Consider the following 17,956-nt stretch of genomic DNA (forward strand, 5'->3'; position numbering starts at 1 on the left):
CTCTCACAAAAACTCCATCGCGACCCATTGTTTTTTTACTGGTTTTACGTTACATTATTCTGTCCAATACATTCTTAGACGTTTTTAACTTCTTTTAGATTCAAAATACTTACTAGAAGTGACCGTGACCATGGTTCCTTTTCCCCAGTAGTCAAAAGCGTAGTAGTCACAGTGATTACTTCTAATATTCACAACGTACAAAAACCGATCTATTTTTAAATTAATTTGCCGAAGCTCAAAAAATCTAGAAACGTGCAATTTTGTCCCATTCTTTAGCTTTGAAACCCTAAATTACATTGTGGACACAGACTTACCAGTTTCAACCACGATAAAAAACAATAAAAGTGTTCAACATACCAACATTTTCACTGAAACGTTTTGTTCAAAATGAAATAATTGAACTGAATTTGAAGATTTTTACCTGATGTGACGGTCACTGTGGTTCCTTTTCCCCAGTAGTCAAAAGCACCGTCACAATGCACAGTTTTACCATTCACCTCATACAAAAACCTCTTTTTAAATAGATTTGAAAATAAAGATATACATTTTTTTCTGTGTCAGATTTCTAAACGTTTAATCCCGACAACACATTTGGCACAATCGACCTGCCAATCTTTCACAGTCACGGTTATTCCACGCATACTTAACACTATTAACTTACCAATATCAAATCCAAAATGCACAAAAAAGTGTGTTTTACAAATTAAATACTACAATAAATTTTGAAGAAGATTTTTACCTGATGTGACGGTCACAGAGGTTCCTTTTCCCCAGTAGTCAAAGTAGTCGTCACAGTGTATTATTCCAATGGTGCGGCAATTCAAAAACTATTCTTAACGTCTAAATGCAGATATTGTGTTTTGTATAGTTTTTTTTACTTCTGATAAAGCGGTTAATTAATGAATATGTTGGTTTTGGAAGGAAAATCCAGTATATTTAATAGGAATAATGCAAATAAATAAGGCGACTTACCAGAAGTTACTGTGACCTGGGTCCCTTTTCCCCAGTAGTCGAAATACTCGTCACAAAGTATTATTTCAATGGTACGACAATTCAAAAACTCAGAAAAACACAATGAAATAAACACAACTTGAAATACCTGACAAAATATTTAGGACTTACCAGAAGTTACTGTGACCTGGGTCCCTTTTCCCCAGTAGTCGAAGTAAGCGTAGTCACAGTGAAGTATTTCAATGGTACGACAATTCAAAAACTCTTAGTTTGTCTAATTTTCTTTTGTTTCTAGGTTTGGTCTTACACTACCTCGAAAACACTATTTAGAAAGGAAATTTAAGTAGATTCAACATAAAAAAAAACATCTAGGACTTACCAGAAGTTACTGTGACCTGGGTCCCTTTTCCCCAGTAGTCAAAGTACTCGTCACAATGTATTATTTCAATGGTACAACAATTCAAAAACTCAGAAAAACACAACGAAATAAACACAACTTGAAATACCTCACAAAATATCTAGGACTTACCAGAAGTTACTGTGACCTGGGTCCCTTTTCCCCAGTAGTCGAAGTAGTAGTTGTCACAGTGAAATGTTTCAGTGGTAAACCAATTCAAAAACTCTTGACATTGCTACTACTACTACTATTGGGACAGTTAGAATGTTTAGGTAGATCATTTAGGTACTTTACTCAGACCTAAAAAACACAGAAAAAGGAATAAATTGAAATGATAATGACTTACCAGAAGTGACTGTGACTTGGGTCCCTTTTCCCCAGTAGTCGAAGCCATCACAGTGCTACTATACAACATGCCTGTTGTACAAATACTGTTTGAATAGATATACTGGCAGAGCATATATTGCAGTATGAATTATTTTAATTCTCCTGAGAATCCAATTTCCTTTAGCAAAAAACCACAAACTGCTAGAGCTTCCTCTTTCTCCAACGTTTCCTGTTGCTGATGTTTTAAATGAGTTCTTTGCACAAGACATTTTTCCCTCAGTGCAAGAGCTAAGTGGCCAAAATCTCTTTCTTAAAATAACCTTTAGAGAATCTCCATTCTCAATGTTTTGTCCACTTTGGAGCACCTACAACATGGAACTGTTCACCGCTACAAGTATTTAGCATCGGTGTGTCATGTGGAGCTGTGGGCAGCGTAAATCCTGTTTTCTTTCCGTACACAAGCAACATCGAGCTCTTCTCGGACGGGGATGAGTCTGTCTACAAGAGGGAGATGGACCGGCTGGTGTCCCGGTGCAGTGTTAACAACCGGAACCCCCTCAACTCAAACTCCAAACTCCTTACAATCCCTGCTCCACCTTAACTGAAACCAGAAACAAGAGTCGCACGGCCTGAATACAGCATTTCAAGAGATGCTGTAATTGGTATACCCTGTATTCCCTACAAGAAAGCACCTTCATCACTAGCTTCAAATATTGGAAAGCATTTTCTGAAACCTGTAACATCCATGAAGCCAGCAAGGTGCACGGAAATGTCTGAATATCACCAAAACTACATAGAGCGAAAAAATATTATTGATCAATGAATAAAGACGCAATAAACCAGTGTTTATTGGAAGGAACAGGGACGATTCAACGTTGGTGATCGACCAGGTCCTGTGTTGCACCAAACAGGAGATCTCACTGCGAGCGCACAAGACACGTGCAGAGGCACGAAATATTGGACATTTTCAAGGGCTTTTGGACATGTCTGAATCCGACAAATACAACATCCACAAATCAAACAACGGTGCCCCGCAATTGGGAAAAGTTTACACCACAGCATCTAGAATGACATTTTTGGAATTTATTTCCCCCTTGTAATTTTAGCAGAAGAGTGTCAGGACAGATCAGATCAGATCAGATAAGATAAGATATTCCTTTATTGTCCCACATGGGGAAATTTCATTGGTGCAACGCAGGTAGATACAGAGGCAGATACAGAAGAAAAGAACAGATCACTTATAGGAAGTCTGAAAAACACTTTCAGTAGAAGATCTCCTATAAATAAAAACTCCCATAGACAAATAAATAATAATAATAAAATAAATACATAAATACCATTGCATGTGATCACGACAGTAATTGCACATGAACATGAATATGTGACACGACGGCACATAGATTGCACATGAATTCCAACAGTAATTGCACATATGACGGAAGATCAGAAGGAGAACTGGTGGCTGATTGGCCTTGAGAGGAAGAGCAGTAAGATTTGTTTAAACAGAGAGCATGACAGAGGCTCTATCAGCAAAAATATCAGAGGTTTTGCAGCTGCTGCTTGCTCTAGAGATGTGCGTGGAAATTGGTTTTGATGGTGCTTCAGTCATGTCTGTGAACAAGAGTGAGGTGCTGTGGAGCAGCTGGAGCTGCATATTAGATCAATCAATCAATCAAATGAATTTATAGAGCACAATTCATACAAAGCGCATTTCAAAGTACTTTACAATGTTAAGACACATTTAAAAAAGTTCAATAAAAACACAATGTAGTTTATAAGAATATAAAACAGTGTATGTCAAAATAAATAACATAAAAACAAATTAATGTGGTATTTAAATATATTAAAACCCAGGTAAAACGGGGCAGGGGCCTGTCTCACAACTTCGAGAAGGCTATTCCAGACCTTTGCCCCATAGAACTGGAACTCATATTCTCTGTGTCTGGTCTTGGCTCTGGGCACCAGCAGGAGGCCGGTCCCTGAGGTCCTCAGAGTCCGAGATGGTTCATATGGCACTAACATGTCTGAGATGTACTTTGGTGCTAGGCCATGGAGAGACTTGTACACAAGCAGAGCTGCTTTAAAGTCTATTCTCTGAGCCACAGGGGCCAGTGCAGAGACCTGAGAACAGGACTAATGTGATCATACTTCCTGGTTCTAGTCAGGACCCGAGCAGCAGCGTTCTGGATGAACTGCAGCTGTTTTACAGCTCGTTTGGAGAGGCCAGTGAACAGGACGTTACATTAGTCTAATCCACGCCTTCATCTCCTCCCACCTTGACTACTGCAACTCCCTCCTCACTGGCATCTCCTCCCATTTCCTCCACAGACTCCAAATGGTCCAAAACTCCGCTGCCCGCCTCCTCACCCACACCCGGTCCCGTGAACACATCACTCCCATTCTCCGCTCTCTCCATTGGCTCCCCATCAAGCAGCGCATCAACTTCAAAATACTCCTCCTCACCTTCAAAGCTCTTCCCCAACTCCCCTACCTGTCTGACCTCCTCAGTCACCGCTCTCAACAAAGTATTTCCTCTTTTCATCAATTTAAAGCCATAGCAGTGATACCCACCCAGTCCTCTAACCTCTGTAGAAGTATCCCGTGATCGACAGTGTCAAATGTAGGACTGAGATCCAGCAAGACTAAAAAAGAGGCCTTACCATCATCAGTGCTCAGACGGATGTCATTTGTAACCTTAATGAGAGCCGTCTCAGTGCTGTGATGAGATCTAAAACAGGACTGGAAGACATCAAAGGAGTCACTTATCAGGAGGAACTGAATAAGCTGTTGATAAATGACTTTTCAAGGACTTTTCCCAGGAAAGGCAAGTTTGAAATAGGTCGATAGTTGTTTAGTATTGTGTGATCCAGGCTGCTCTTCTTTAGCCGCTGCTTAATAACCGCAGTTTTCAAGGCCGTTGGGAATGTTCCGGATTTAAGTGACATGTTGACTATTTTAGTAAGTGGAGTCAACAAACTACTCGGATTTTAAAAGTCTAATGTGCAACATGTCAAGGCAGCAAGTAGAAGAGCTCAGGCTGGTGATGGTCTCTTGGACAGTTTTTCAGTTACAGGTACAAACTGAGTCCGCTCCACATGTTTGACCGGCTGTTGCATTAGTATTTGCTCTGTGGGATGATGGTGTTCTTAATGTTCTGGACCTTGTCCTTGAAGAATGTGGCAAACTCATTGCACTTGGACGTGGAAATTAGTTCCAACGGCAGATCTACTGAGACACCAGAGCAATTTCTCTCTCTGGTCCCTTCTGTACATTCCTCACTGAAACAATGCCTTTCTTATGGTTTATACGCTTCATTTGAAGCAATTTTTCAAACTGGACACAGTGTGTGCACCAGCCGTATCACAAGCTGTGCCCCAGGGATCAGTCACTTACTTTCTGTATTTGACTATGAAACTTGCATTATTCATTCACAATGTCTCATTATACCTATGTAAAGTTGATAACAATTCAAACAGCTCCTACTTTCCATCAATATGCAATTATACTGCAGTTTTTCTCACTAAAGACCTTTACAGACATAGAGTACACGTGGAAAGTATTTTTACTTTGGAATGAAGAGCAACCAATTTCACAGATCCTAGATACACTTATCATTCTGTAAAGAATGTGTAGTTTTGTTGTTCCAGTCTATGTTCCTCAATCAAACTGTTCCTCCATCCACTGTTCCTCCAGCCAACTGTTCCTCCAACCACTGTTCCTCAATCCCACTGTTCCTCCAGCCCACTGTTCCTCCAGCCCACTGTTCCCACAGCCCACTGTTCCTCCATCCCACTGTTCCCACTGTTCCCACAGCCCACTGTTCCTCAATCCCACTGTTCCTCCATCCACTGTTCCTCCAGCCCACTGTTCCTCCAGCCCACTGTTCCCACAGCCCACTGTTCCTCCATCCCACTGTTCCTCCATCCCACTGTTCCTCAATCCCACTGTTCCTCAATCCCACTGTTCCTCAATCCCACTGTTCCTCCATCCCTCTGTTCCCACAGCCCACTGTTCCTCCATCCCACTGTTCCTCCATCCCACTGTTCCTCCATCCCACTGTTCCTCTATCCACTGTTCCTAAATCCCACTGTTCCTCCATCCCACTGTTCCTCCATCCCACTGTTCCTCCATCCCACTGTTCCTCCATCCCACTGTTCCTCCGTCCCACTGTTCCTTCATCCCACTGTTCCTCCAGCCCACTGTTCCTCCAACCCACTGTCCCTCCATCCACTGTTCCTCCAGCCCACTGTTCCTCAATCCCACTGTTCTTCAATTCCACTGTTCCTCCAACCCACTGTCCCTCCATCCCACTGTTCCCACAGCCCACTGTTCCTCAATCCCACTGTTCCTCAATCCCACTGTTCCTCCATCCCACTGTTCCCACAGCCCACTGTTCCTCCATCCCACTGTTCCTCCAGCCCACTGTTCCTCAATCCCACTGTTCCTCCATCCCACTGTTCCTCCATCCCACTGTTCCTCCATCCCACTGTTCCTCTATCCACTGTTCCTAAATCCCACTGTTCCTCCATCCCACTGTTCCTCCATCCCACTGTTCCTCCAGCCCACTGTTCCTCCATCCTACTGTTCCTCCAGCCCACTGTTCCTCCATCCTACTGTTCCTCCATCCCACTGTTCCTCCATCCCACTGTTCCTCCATCCCACTGTTCCTCCATCCCACTGTTCCTACATCCCACTGTTCCTCCAGCCCATTGTTCCTCCAACCCACTGTTCCTCCATCCCACTGTTCCTCCATCCCACTGTTCCTCCAGCCCACTGTTCCTCAATCCCACTGTTCCTCCATCCACTGTTCCTCAATCCCACTGTTTCTCCATCCCACTGTTCCTCCAGCCCACTGTTCCTCCAACCCACTGTTCCTCCATCCCACTGTTCCTCAATCCCACTGTTCCTCCATCCCACTGTTCCTACATCCCACTGTTCCTCCAGCCCACTGTTCCGCCATCCCACTGTTCCTCCAGCCCACTATTCCTCCATCCCACTGTTCCTCCATCCACTGTTCCTCAATCCCACTGTTCCTCCATCCCACTGTTCCTCCATCCCACTGTTCCTCCAGCCCACTGTTCCTCAATCCCACTGTTCCTCCATCCCACTGTTCCTCCATCCCACTGTTCCTCCATCCCACTGTTCCTCTATCCACTGTTCCTCAATCCCACTGTTCCTCCATCCCACTGTTCCTCCATCCCACTGTTCCTCCATCCCACTGTTCCTCCATTCCACTGTTCCTCCATCCCACTGTTCCTCCATCCCACTGTTCCTCCATCCCACTGTTCCTTCATCCCACTGTTCCTCCAGCCCACTGTTCCTTCATCCCACTGTTCCTCCAGCCCACTGTTCCTCCATCCCACTGTTCCTCAATCCCACTGTTCCTCAATCCCACTGTTCCTCCATCCCACTGTTCCTCCATCCCACTGTTCCTCCAGCCCACTGTTCCTCAATCCCACTGTTCCTCCATCCCACTGTTCCTCCATCCCACTGTTCCTCCATCCCACTGTTCCTCCATCCCACTGTTCCTCCAGCCCACTGTTCCTCCAACCCACTGTTCCTCCATCCCACTGTTCCTCCATCCCACTGTTCCTCCAGCCCACTGTTCCTCAATCCCACTGTTCCTCCATCCACTGTTCCTCAATCCCACTGTTTCTCCATCCCACTGTTCCTCCAGCCCACTGTTCCTCCAGCCCACTGTTCCTCCAACCCACTGTTCCTCCAGCCCACTGTTCCTCCATCCCACTTTTCCTCCATCCCACTTTTCCTCCATCCCACTGTTCCTCCATCCCACTGTTCCTCCATCCCATTGTTCCTCCAGCCCACTGTTCCTCCATCCCACTTTTCCTCCATCCCACTTTTCCTCCATCCCACTGTTCCTCCAGCCCACTGTTCCTCCAGCCCACTGTTCCTCCAGCCCACTGTTCCTCAATCCCACTGTTCCTCCATCCCACTGTTCCTCCATCCCACTGTTCCTACATCCCACTGTTCCTCCAGCCCACTGTTCCGCCATCCCACTGTTCCTCCAGCCCACTATTCCTCCATCCCACTGTTCCTCCATCCACTGTTCCTCAATCCCACTGTTCCTCCATCCCACTGTTCCTCCATCCCACTGTTCCTCCAGCCCACTGTTCCTCAATCCCACTGTTCCTCCATCCCACTGTTCCTCCATCCCACTGTTCCTCCATCCCACTGTTCCTCCAGCCCACTGTTCCTCAATCCCACTGTTCCTCCATCCACTGTTTCCTCAATCCCACTGTTTCTCCATCCCACTGTTCCTCCAGCCCACTGTTCCTCCAGCCCACTGTTCCTCCAACCCACTGTTCCTCCAGCCCACTGTTCCTCCATCCCACTTTTCCTCCATCCCACTTTTCCTCCATCCCACTGTTCCTCCATCCCACTGTTCCTCCATCCCATTGTTCCTCCAGCCCACTGTTCCTCCATCCCACTTTTCCTCCATCCCACTTTTCCTCCATCCCACTGTTCCTCCAGCCCACTGTTCCTCCAGCCCACTGTTCCTCAATCCCACTGTTCCTCCATCCCACTGTTCCTCCATCCCACTGTTCCTCCATCCCACTGTTCCTACATCCCACTGTTCCTCCAGCCCACTGTTCCGCCATCCCACTGTTCCTCCAGCCCACTATTCCTCCATCCCACTGTTCCTCCATCCACTGTTCCTCAATCCCACTGTTCCTCCATCCCACTGTTCCTCCATCCCACTGTTCCTCCAGCCCACTGTTCCTCAATCCCACTGTTCCTCCATCCCACTGTTCCTCCATCCCACTGTTCCTCCATCCCACTGTTCCTCTATCCACTGTTCCTCAATCCCACTGTTCCTCCATCCCACTGTTCCTCCATCCCACTGTTCCTCCATCCCACTGTTCCTCCATTCCACTGTTCCTCCATCCCACTGTTCCTCCATCCCACTGTTCCTCCATCCCACTGTTCCTTCATCCCACTGTTCCTCCAGCCCACTGTTCCTTCAGCCCACTGTTCCTCCAGCCCACTGTTCCTCCAGCCCACTGTTCCTCCAGCCCACTGTTCCTCAATCCCACTGTTCCTCCATCCCACTGTTCCTCCATCCCACTGTTCCTCCAGCCCACTGTTCCTCAATCCCACTGTTCCTCCATCCCACTGTTCCTCCAGCCCACTGTTCCTCAATCCCACTGTTCCTCCATCCACTGTTCCTCAATCCCACTGTTCCTCCAGCCCACTGTTCCTCCAACCCACTGTTCCTCCAGCCCACTGTTCCTCCATCCCACTTTTCCTCCATCCCACTTTTCCTCCATCCCACTTTTCCTCCATCCCACTGTTCCTCCATCCCACTGTTCCTCCATCCCACTTTTCCTCCATCCCATTGTTCCTCCAGCCCACTGTTCCTCCATCCCACTTTTCCTCCATCCCACTTTTCCTCCATCCCACTGTTCCTCCAGCCCACTGTTCCTCCAGCCCACTGTTCCTCCAGCCCATTGTTCCTCCATCCCACTGTTCCCACAGCTCTATATTCCCATGTTTGTTTTAACATTGTGTTAAAAAATATTTCAGAAATGTTTGAAACTACATTTTCAGTTATGCCTGTTTCTGGTAGAGCCTTTTTGTACAATAATGCTTGTGCTTAGGGCTTTGTTGTAATGTGCGGCTGGGGAAGAACGTCTCAGACACTCGGATTGTCAACACAGGAGCTCCACAGGGCTGTGTTCTTTCTCCTCTGCTCTTCTCCCTTTATACAAACAGTTGCACCTCCAGCCTCGACTCTGTAAAACTGATCAAGTTTATGGACGACAGAACCCGGCTGGTGTCCTGGTGCAGCGGTAACAACCTGGAGCTCAATGCCCAGAAGAAGTGGAGATGATCATGGACTTGAGGGAAGTCACAGCCCCCCCTCATCCTAACAGACTCCCCCTTCATCACCGTGGAATCCTTCCACTTCCTCGGCACCACCATCACCCAGGACCTCAAGTGGGAGCTCACCATCAGCTCCCTCATCAAGAAGGCCCAGCAGAGGATGTACTTCCTGCGGCAGCTGAGGAAAGCCAATCTGACAGCGGAGCTGATGGTGCAGTTCTACACGGCCATCAGTGAGTCCATCCTCACCTCCTCCATCACCATGTGGTACACTGGAGCCACAGCCAGGGACAAACAGAGACTGCAGCGGATTGTGCGCTCTGCTGAGAAGGTGATCGGCTGCAAACTTCCATCTCTGCAGGACCTGTACGTCTCCAGGGCTCTGGGACGAGCAGGTCGGATCAGAGCTGACCCTTCTCACCCTGGACACGGACTATGTGAGCCACTCCCCTCAGGCAGGAGGCCACTCCCCTCAGGCAGGAGGCCACTCCCCTCAGGCAGGAGGCCACTCCCCTCAGGCAGGAGGCCACTCCCCTCAGGCAGGAGGCCACTCCCCATCCGGACCAGAATCTCCTGCCACAAGAACAGTTTCTTTTCCTCTGCCGTTGAACTCATGAACATTTAACACCTGCCACTTTAACAATTATTTAACCAATAACCATTCACTGCACTGGTCATATTTTGCACTTTTCTGACAAACTGTAAATGGTGTATATATTTAGACCAAGACTATTTTTTTGAAAATTTGTAAATTCTAAATTTTATGCATGACCTTTTTGATTTATTTAGATTTTTATTGAGATTATTATTCACTGTTGTATGTAGCAACTTAATGCCAAAGCAAGTTCCTAGTAAGTGAAAACTGTTCACCGGCAATAAAGCCCTTTCTGATTCTGATTCTGATTCTGATTAAGTTTAGTACCTCAAAGTGTAGTTAAGATTAGCTGCTGGTTTTGAGATTATGTTTAGGGCCAGGATTTTATTTAAATGTGAGGTTAGGGTTATTTCAAAACTTTATGTAAGAAACATGGGAGCATGGAGCTGTTGGAACATAGGGTTGTGGGAACATACGCTCCCTTTATATAATCCTGCCATTTGTGGATCAGATCTCTGTTTTTGTCTTTGAATAAAGTAGTTTAGTCTGACTCATTATGATATTGAAAGACTTCCAGAGTAAACGCTGGCTCTGTCATTGTTGGGAAAACAAGGAAACACCTGCCTAGACTACATCCTGCTATAATAATAAAGCATTACAACACGACAAATGCTGGTGAAACAGTTGTAAAGGCCAAGCCATTTATCAAATCGTGCTGTTTCTAATTAAATAAATCTTAATAAGTATTTTTTCTTTTAGTCTTTTATGAAGCAAAAAAATGAATGCGCTGATGGCTTTGGATATGAAGATTCAAATCTTCATATCCAAAGCCATCAGCGCTCTGTGGAGTTTCTATTGTGGGGTTTGGGCAGTGTTTCAGATGCTTTTGCAGTCGTTTGGTTCTACAATTGACCTGATGCACATGTGAGTTTTTGTATTGGCCTGTTTCACTGTGCCCCACCCCCCGATACACAGTGATATTTAACCACACAAAAACCACTGGCTAGCTTTTCTGTGTAACATTTATGAATGTACGCGGACCACTCTGCAATTTGAGTATTTGTTTTATTTAGAGACAAATCTATTGATGTTTTTCCCCTCCTTTGGGTTAATCTATATTTAGCACCTTTTGCATGGAAGTCATTTTAGAGCAGGTTTAGGCCGGATTAAGTCTGGTTTTAGGTCTGGTGGGACTCGGAAAGCCAAATATGATCTCAGGTGGTACTTGGTGTGAAACTTGAGGCAGAATAAATGAATCAAAATGATGTTCATTGGAAAATAATATTTTTCATTGAAAATGTTTGTATATAGCCATGCTTTGACGGACCAGCTTTGGACCTGGTTTAGTTCTGCCTTTGGCTGGATTTGGTCCTTGTTTTAGCCTGATTCAGACATTGGCTTGCTGATAGAAAAATGTGTAATAAAAATTATACTCAGCACATGTGTGATTATTAATAAGTTTATTTCACTTAATCCAAGATGCAAAACATTTCAAAGATACAATGGCAGCTGTTGTCTTTTCTACTGAGTTTAATATAGAGTTTTTCAATGCATTGTTGATATCGTTGAATGTCTTCTGTAGGTCGCCCTCCGAGACAACCGCTGTTGTGATTTTGGGCGTTACAAAAATAAATGTAATTGAATTGAATAGATGTGAAGCCAAATATATTATATATGTATATATATATATATATATATATATATATATATATATATATAAATTAATATTGACTGTATAGATATAGTTGTGACACAGACACTGCATCAGTTTCAATAACATTTCTCATTTCTCTGCCGTCATATGTAATAGTAAAGTTTGAGGGTTTTTGCTATGGCATGTTTCACTGTGGCCGTTATACTGCACAGTGCTTCACTTCAGCACAATAACTCCACCCTGCACCCGCACACGTGTTAGCAGTAACACAAGCCATGCATTACATGTGTAAAATGTGTGTCTTCTGGGGGAAATGCAAGTTTAAAAAGAAAACCTTAACCTTTGCGTTGCTTTGCTGTTTTTACAAATGTTTGTTATATCCAAGAACAAGCCTGCAATCTTCTAAACAGTGGCGTACTGTTTGGTGTTTTGGTTTTTGTACTGGCACATGTCACTGTGCCCCCCGAGTACACAGTGGCACACTGCTATACAAAAACCCTGACTGGTTTCCTCTCTGGCACCAACAGTTGGGCAACACAAAACCAGTTTTAGTTTCTTAAACACACACTTGACATGAAGTCTATAGTGTTGATATTATAGACTGGTAAATTCTGTCTGGTATTTGATGTTTATTTAGTCAAAGGTTTGTGTTGTCATTGGCACGAGGTTTTGGTATTGTCTTGTTTCACTGTGCCCCCGTAGTTACACAGTGACACAGAGCCCTGCAAAAAACACTGAATGATTTCCTGTCTGTGCGCGGTTGGGAAATACAAAATCACAATATTATGACCCTTTATGTCAAAAGTATGGGTATGTTCATTTTTAAAAATATATATATATTTTCAGTTTTTTTAAAGAACAAAACAAACACTACACAAAAACAAGAGACAGAGAGAGCATGTGCACACAGTTATACAGAGTCTTAAACATGTTGTCTTTCCATTTGGTCCAAAGTCTATGGAATTTGTCCATTTTCAAATTTAGTCAGAATGTAATTTTCTACATTTTTGGAATGTCAATGAAGTTTTCCTTGGTTCCAGATGTACATTTTACAGTAATTTTGGCCATACAGGCTTAGAAAAATTCAAATATTAAGTAACAAATGTCCATAACCTTTTGTTTTCAGTCAAAAAAAGACATGTAAAACTTTAATTTCTGCAAAATGTTTTTGTAACTTTCAAAGCTTCTAAAGTTTCAGAAACAGATTTTGAATAAAATTCTAGTGCAATTTATTTTCACCACAGAAAATATTGACCTCGATCAGTTTTCAAACATCCATTCTTTTTCCCACCGCAGCCAGAATTATGCTCCAAATGTATCCATTCCTAGTGTCCATGGCAGCGGTTTTAAGGCCCAAATGTAGTTCTGAAGTTCAGTGTGAAGCTAATGTTGAAAACAATCTGCATTATTGGTATTTTCTATTTTGTGTGTTATTTGCAGATTCATTTTCACACGTTTACAATGTCTGATTGTCATTTGTGTCAGTGTTTATGATTGATTGTGATCATTTTGGTGGATAGTTTGAATATGGCGTGTCACGTTTTGAACACTGCAATGACTGCAAAGGTTTTTGTGTTGGCACATTTCACTGTGGCTCCCACCCCACACAGTCACACAGCCTCGGACAAAAACCACTGCTGCGTGTATTTATAGGGACCGACTTTTAGGCTCCATGTGATACAAGCCTTTATCTTATCCAGTCATTTTATGTGTAAATGCTGAAACCAGATAAAAAAACTAAATCTATTAACTCACCTTTAACATTTAAACATATAAAAAACATTTATAACTCATAAAAATACACACTTGATTAATGATCCTATTGTTATATTTGTAATGTATTCCTTTATTAAAGTTAAATTAATGAAATACAATTTTAATTGAAGGTCAAATACTCGAGGGGAGATGGTGTTTTGGTTCTGATGTGTTTCATTGTGGTAGTTGTAGTGCACAGTGTTTGACTTCAGCACAAAAACTCTGACTTTGGTGTAAGAGAAGAAAATAAGATAAGAATAAACTTTATTGTCCGCTGGGGGATTAAAATCAAATTTAGTCATTGAAGCAAAATAAAGTTATAAATCAACAAACAAATGATATAACCTGGAGGAATATAGTATTTGGTAAGTGTTTTGTTTGTTTTGTCATGGTGTTTTTCACCGTGGAAGTAGCTGCTGCTGTAGTAATTTACTCAGTGATCCACCTCTGTACTTTAACTCCCCCTGCTGTTTCTCACTATAACTGCTATTTTAAGTATTTATGTATGTATGTATGTATGTATGTATGTATGTATGTATGTATGTATGTATGTATGTATGTATGTATGTATGTATGCCTATATGTATGTATGTATGTATGTATGTATGCATGCCTGTATGTATGCATATATGTATGTATGCATGTATGTATGTATGTATGCACGCATATATGTATGTATGTATGTATGTATGCATGCATGTATGTATGCATGTTAGTACGTATGTATGTATGTATGTATATATGTATGTATGCATGTATGTGTGTATGCATGTATGTATGTATGTATGTATGCATGTATGTATGCATGTTAGTACGTATGTATGTATGTATGTATGCATGTATGTATGCATGTTAGTACGTATGTATGTATGTATGTATGTATGCATGTATGTATGCATGTTAGTACGTATGTATGTATGTATGTATGCATGTATGTATGCATGTTAGTACGTATGTATGTATGTATGTATGTATGTATGTATGTATGTATGTATGTATGCATGTATGTATGCATGTTAGTACGTATGTATGTATGTATGTATGTATGTATGTATGTATGTATGTATGTATGTATGTATGTATGTATGCATGTATGTATGTATGCATGTTAGTACGTATGTATTTATGTATGTATGTATGCATGTATGTATGCATGTTAGTACGTATGTATGTATGTATGTATGTATGCATGTATGTGTGTATGCATATATGTATGTATGTATGTATGTATGTATGTATGTATGCATGTATGTATGCATGTTAGTACGTACGTATGTATGTATGCATATATGTATGTATGTATGTATGTATGTATGTATGTATGCATGTATGTATGTTAGTACGTATGTATGTATGTATGTATGTATGTATGTATGCATGTTAGTACGTATGTATGTATGTATGTATGTATGTATGTATGCATGCATGTGTGTATGCATATATGTATGTATGTATGTATGTATGTATGTATGTATGTATGTATGCATGTATGTATGCATGTTAGTACGTACGTATGTATGTATGCATATATGTATGTATGTATGTATGTATGTATGCATGTATGTATGTTAGTACGTATGTATGTATGTATGTATGTATGTATGCATGTATGTGTGTATGCATGTATGTATGTATGTATGTATGTATGTATGTATGTATGTATGCATGTTAGTATGTATGTATGTATGTATGTATGTATGTATGCATGTTAGTATGTATGTATGTATGTATGTATGCTAGTATGTATGTATGTATGTATGTATGTATGTATGTATGTATGTATGTATGTATGCATGTATGTATGTATGTGTATGTATGTCATTCTACATATATACGGACTTGGCACTTGAACAGAAACAGTGAGAATACAATGTATTAATGCAATTCAGTTGTTGTTGTTTTTTAGCAATTTCATTATTATTAACAATTACAATCCACAATTATGATAAGTCATGCTGGTGCATCTGGATAGAATTATGATTTAGTTGAAATACCCTTGTGTATCGTTAAACAACACTCAGCCAATGTTGATACCAAGTGTTTTCATGTCCAAGACTGTAATGAACAGTCCAAACTAATTCAGCTCACGTCCACTTTTCAGATGGAAAAGGAATCATTTTGTGTGTTGGATTCACACATGTGACTTTGATCATGGATGTGACTATTATTGTCAAATTAATGTTTTAAGTTTTTTTTTAAGTATATCCAATCCAAAGTGTGAAAATTGTCAAAAAGTGACCTAAAAGGACCCAGCACTACATAAGAGTTATTGTTTCAAATTCTCTATATATTGAGCTCTTGTTAGAAATGCATTTTTTTCTCACATTTGTTCTTACCAGTCCACTTCACCACGACTATTCTACCTTCTATGGAGATTGTCTTAATGTTGTTAAGTTTTTGCAGCTCTATGCTCAAATAGGTATATTAACAATAACAAAACAATCTAACTAGATGGTATTATAGCACACATTTAATTGACAAAGATATTTCATGTTAGTTTTGTGTCCATGTTTTCGTCCTGGTGTTTTTCACTGTTGTAGCTGCCATATTCTCACAGTGATTCACCTCAGCACATTAACACGCCCCTACTGTCTCTCCCAGAGAGGTTTGAACGGGGAAAGAGACGTGTGGTTTTGGGAATCACGTGGAAGAAAGAAACGAGACAGTTTTGTGGACGTTAAAGCTGTGCTAAAAGCGGCGCTAATGTGGAGCTAACAACAAGAAAACAATCTTTTGTGAGTAAACCTGGACAGATCAGGAGCCACAGGTAAAAACACAGGTCAGAGTGTAATCAAGTATGAACATGACTCATGAATAATTTGCCACTAAAATAAGCTTTAACTATAAAAAATAGTGAGCTCATATTGAGTTTTAGGAGCAACAGCAACATGTCTGTGATATCAACATTTCACATCAGAAATCGAGTCTAATCGAGAACTATTACTAAGCCACACAAAGCGATTAATTTCTTATAGTTGTATTTTTACGTTCTGCCCGAGACCCAGCCTGAGCGTTTCAGATTCAGGCCCAAAATGAGTTTGACACCCCTGTACTAGACCCTTCCAATGTTTTTAACATATGTTTAACACGCCGTTCCACGAGAACACCTTTTCTATGGAGTTAGCATTAGCCTTTAATCATCACTACCCTTTATAAAGCGTGCGTATGTTCAAAACATGACGTACGATTGAAAATATATAAAGACCAAGATAGACGCATATTATAATGACAAAACAAAGCTATTGTGGCTTTTCCCGATCTATTTATTTATTTCACTGATGAGCATAAGAAAATGGACCATGAAATAGCCGTATTTAAGAACTTCATGCAGCACACTTAGGGATGCAGTGAGAGTATACTGTATATTTGGGGCTCCCTCTGCTGGTTACTGTGAATAACAGTCTGAGGTGTTTTTGTACAGCTGTAGATATACTTTGTGTGACTGTGGTCCCGAGCACAGTAGTACACTGCAGTGTCTCCAGGCTGCATGTTCTGTCCAGTCAGAGTCACTGTGTTACTGGAAGTGTCTAAATCAATACTAAATTTGTTCTTCAGAGAATCTTTATAGTAAGAAGCTCCTGTGTGTTTCATTCCAATCCACTCCAGGCCTTTCCCAGCAGGCTGTCTGATCCATGCTGTGTAGTAGCTGCTGACAGAGTACGAGACAGAACAGGAGATGGTGAGAGTGTGTCCTGGCTGCACAGTCACAGAGGCTGGCTGTGTCAGTGTCTCACACTTCACACCTGTGGAGGACAGAAATGTGTTGAGGAGATGCTTCAATAACAGGAGCATTGTGTGTAACTAGAGCTGATGTTGAGTGTGAAAGAGGAAAACTCACAGAGCAGACAGAGAGCAGCCGACAGCAGAGTGAGTGTGTCCATCCTGAGACTGCACATGTGAACGAGGAGGAGCAGCAGCACACTATGTACTGCACACACATTTACATCTGCTCTGAATACTCACTGCCACACACACACACACACACACACACACACACACAGTTCTCCAATGAGGACATTTAAATGTACATATGAGCACTATACAATTATTACAGTTTTTTATGACAGTGTTTCCACACAGTTGCTCTTATTTGATTTTACTGGTTATATTGTTTTGGAATCAGTCAAATTAATTATTACAATTATAATAATAATAATATTAATAATAATAATTATTATTATTATATTTAAGTGACTTGGATAGAATTAGAAATAGATAGAATATATATCATATAAATGTCATTTGCATGAATTGTTGTCGGCCTATTGTATCTTTTTTAGGAAAAGGTTGAACACTGCATATTAATGAATTAAACAAATGCAAACATGCCAGATGAGAGCCTTATAGGATCATTTCCTCCTGCAGATCCCTGCCAAGTAAAAGTTACAGAAAGATAAAACATATACACATACTATGATAGTGTTCATTCAGC

General features: G+C 41.8%; 1 protein-coding gene across 1 annotated transcript in view; it reads right to left on the bottom strand.

Annotated features, from left to right (window-relative positions):
- Window positions 1-17,491, bottom strand: part of ighd (immunoglobulin heavy constant delta) — a 36,120-nt gene extending 18,629 nt beyond the window's left edge. The window contains exons 1-3 of the mRNA XM_072442496.1: window positions 17,363-17,491; window positions 16,954-17,267; window positions 740-785 (exon numbers count right to left, since the gene is read on the bottom strand). Coding sequence (XP_072298597.1) covers window positions 740-785; window positions 16,954-17,267; window positions 17,363-17,420 — 418 coding nt within the window. The 5' untranslated portion in view covers window positions 17,421-17,491. The remainder of the gene's footprint in view (window positions 1-739; window positions 786-16,953; window positions 17,268-17,362) is intronic.
- Window positions 17,492-17,956: the final 465 nt, after the last annotated feature.

This window comes from Eucyclogobius newberryi, unplaced genomic scaffold, assembly GCF_026437365.1.
Source record: "Eucyclogobius newberryi isolate DKJ021-1_F unplaced genomic scaffold, fEucNew1.0.hap1 SCAF_13, whole genome shotgun sequence".
NCBI lineage: Eukaryota > Metazoa > Chordata > Actinopteri > Gobiiformes > Gobiidae > Eucyclogobius > Eucyclogobius newberryi.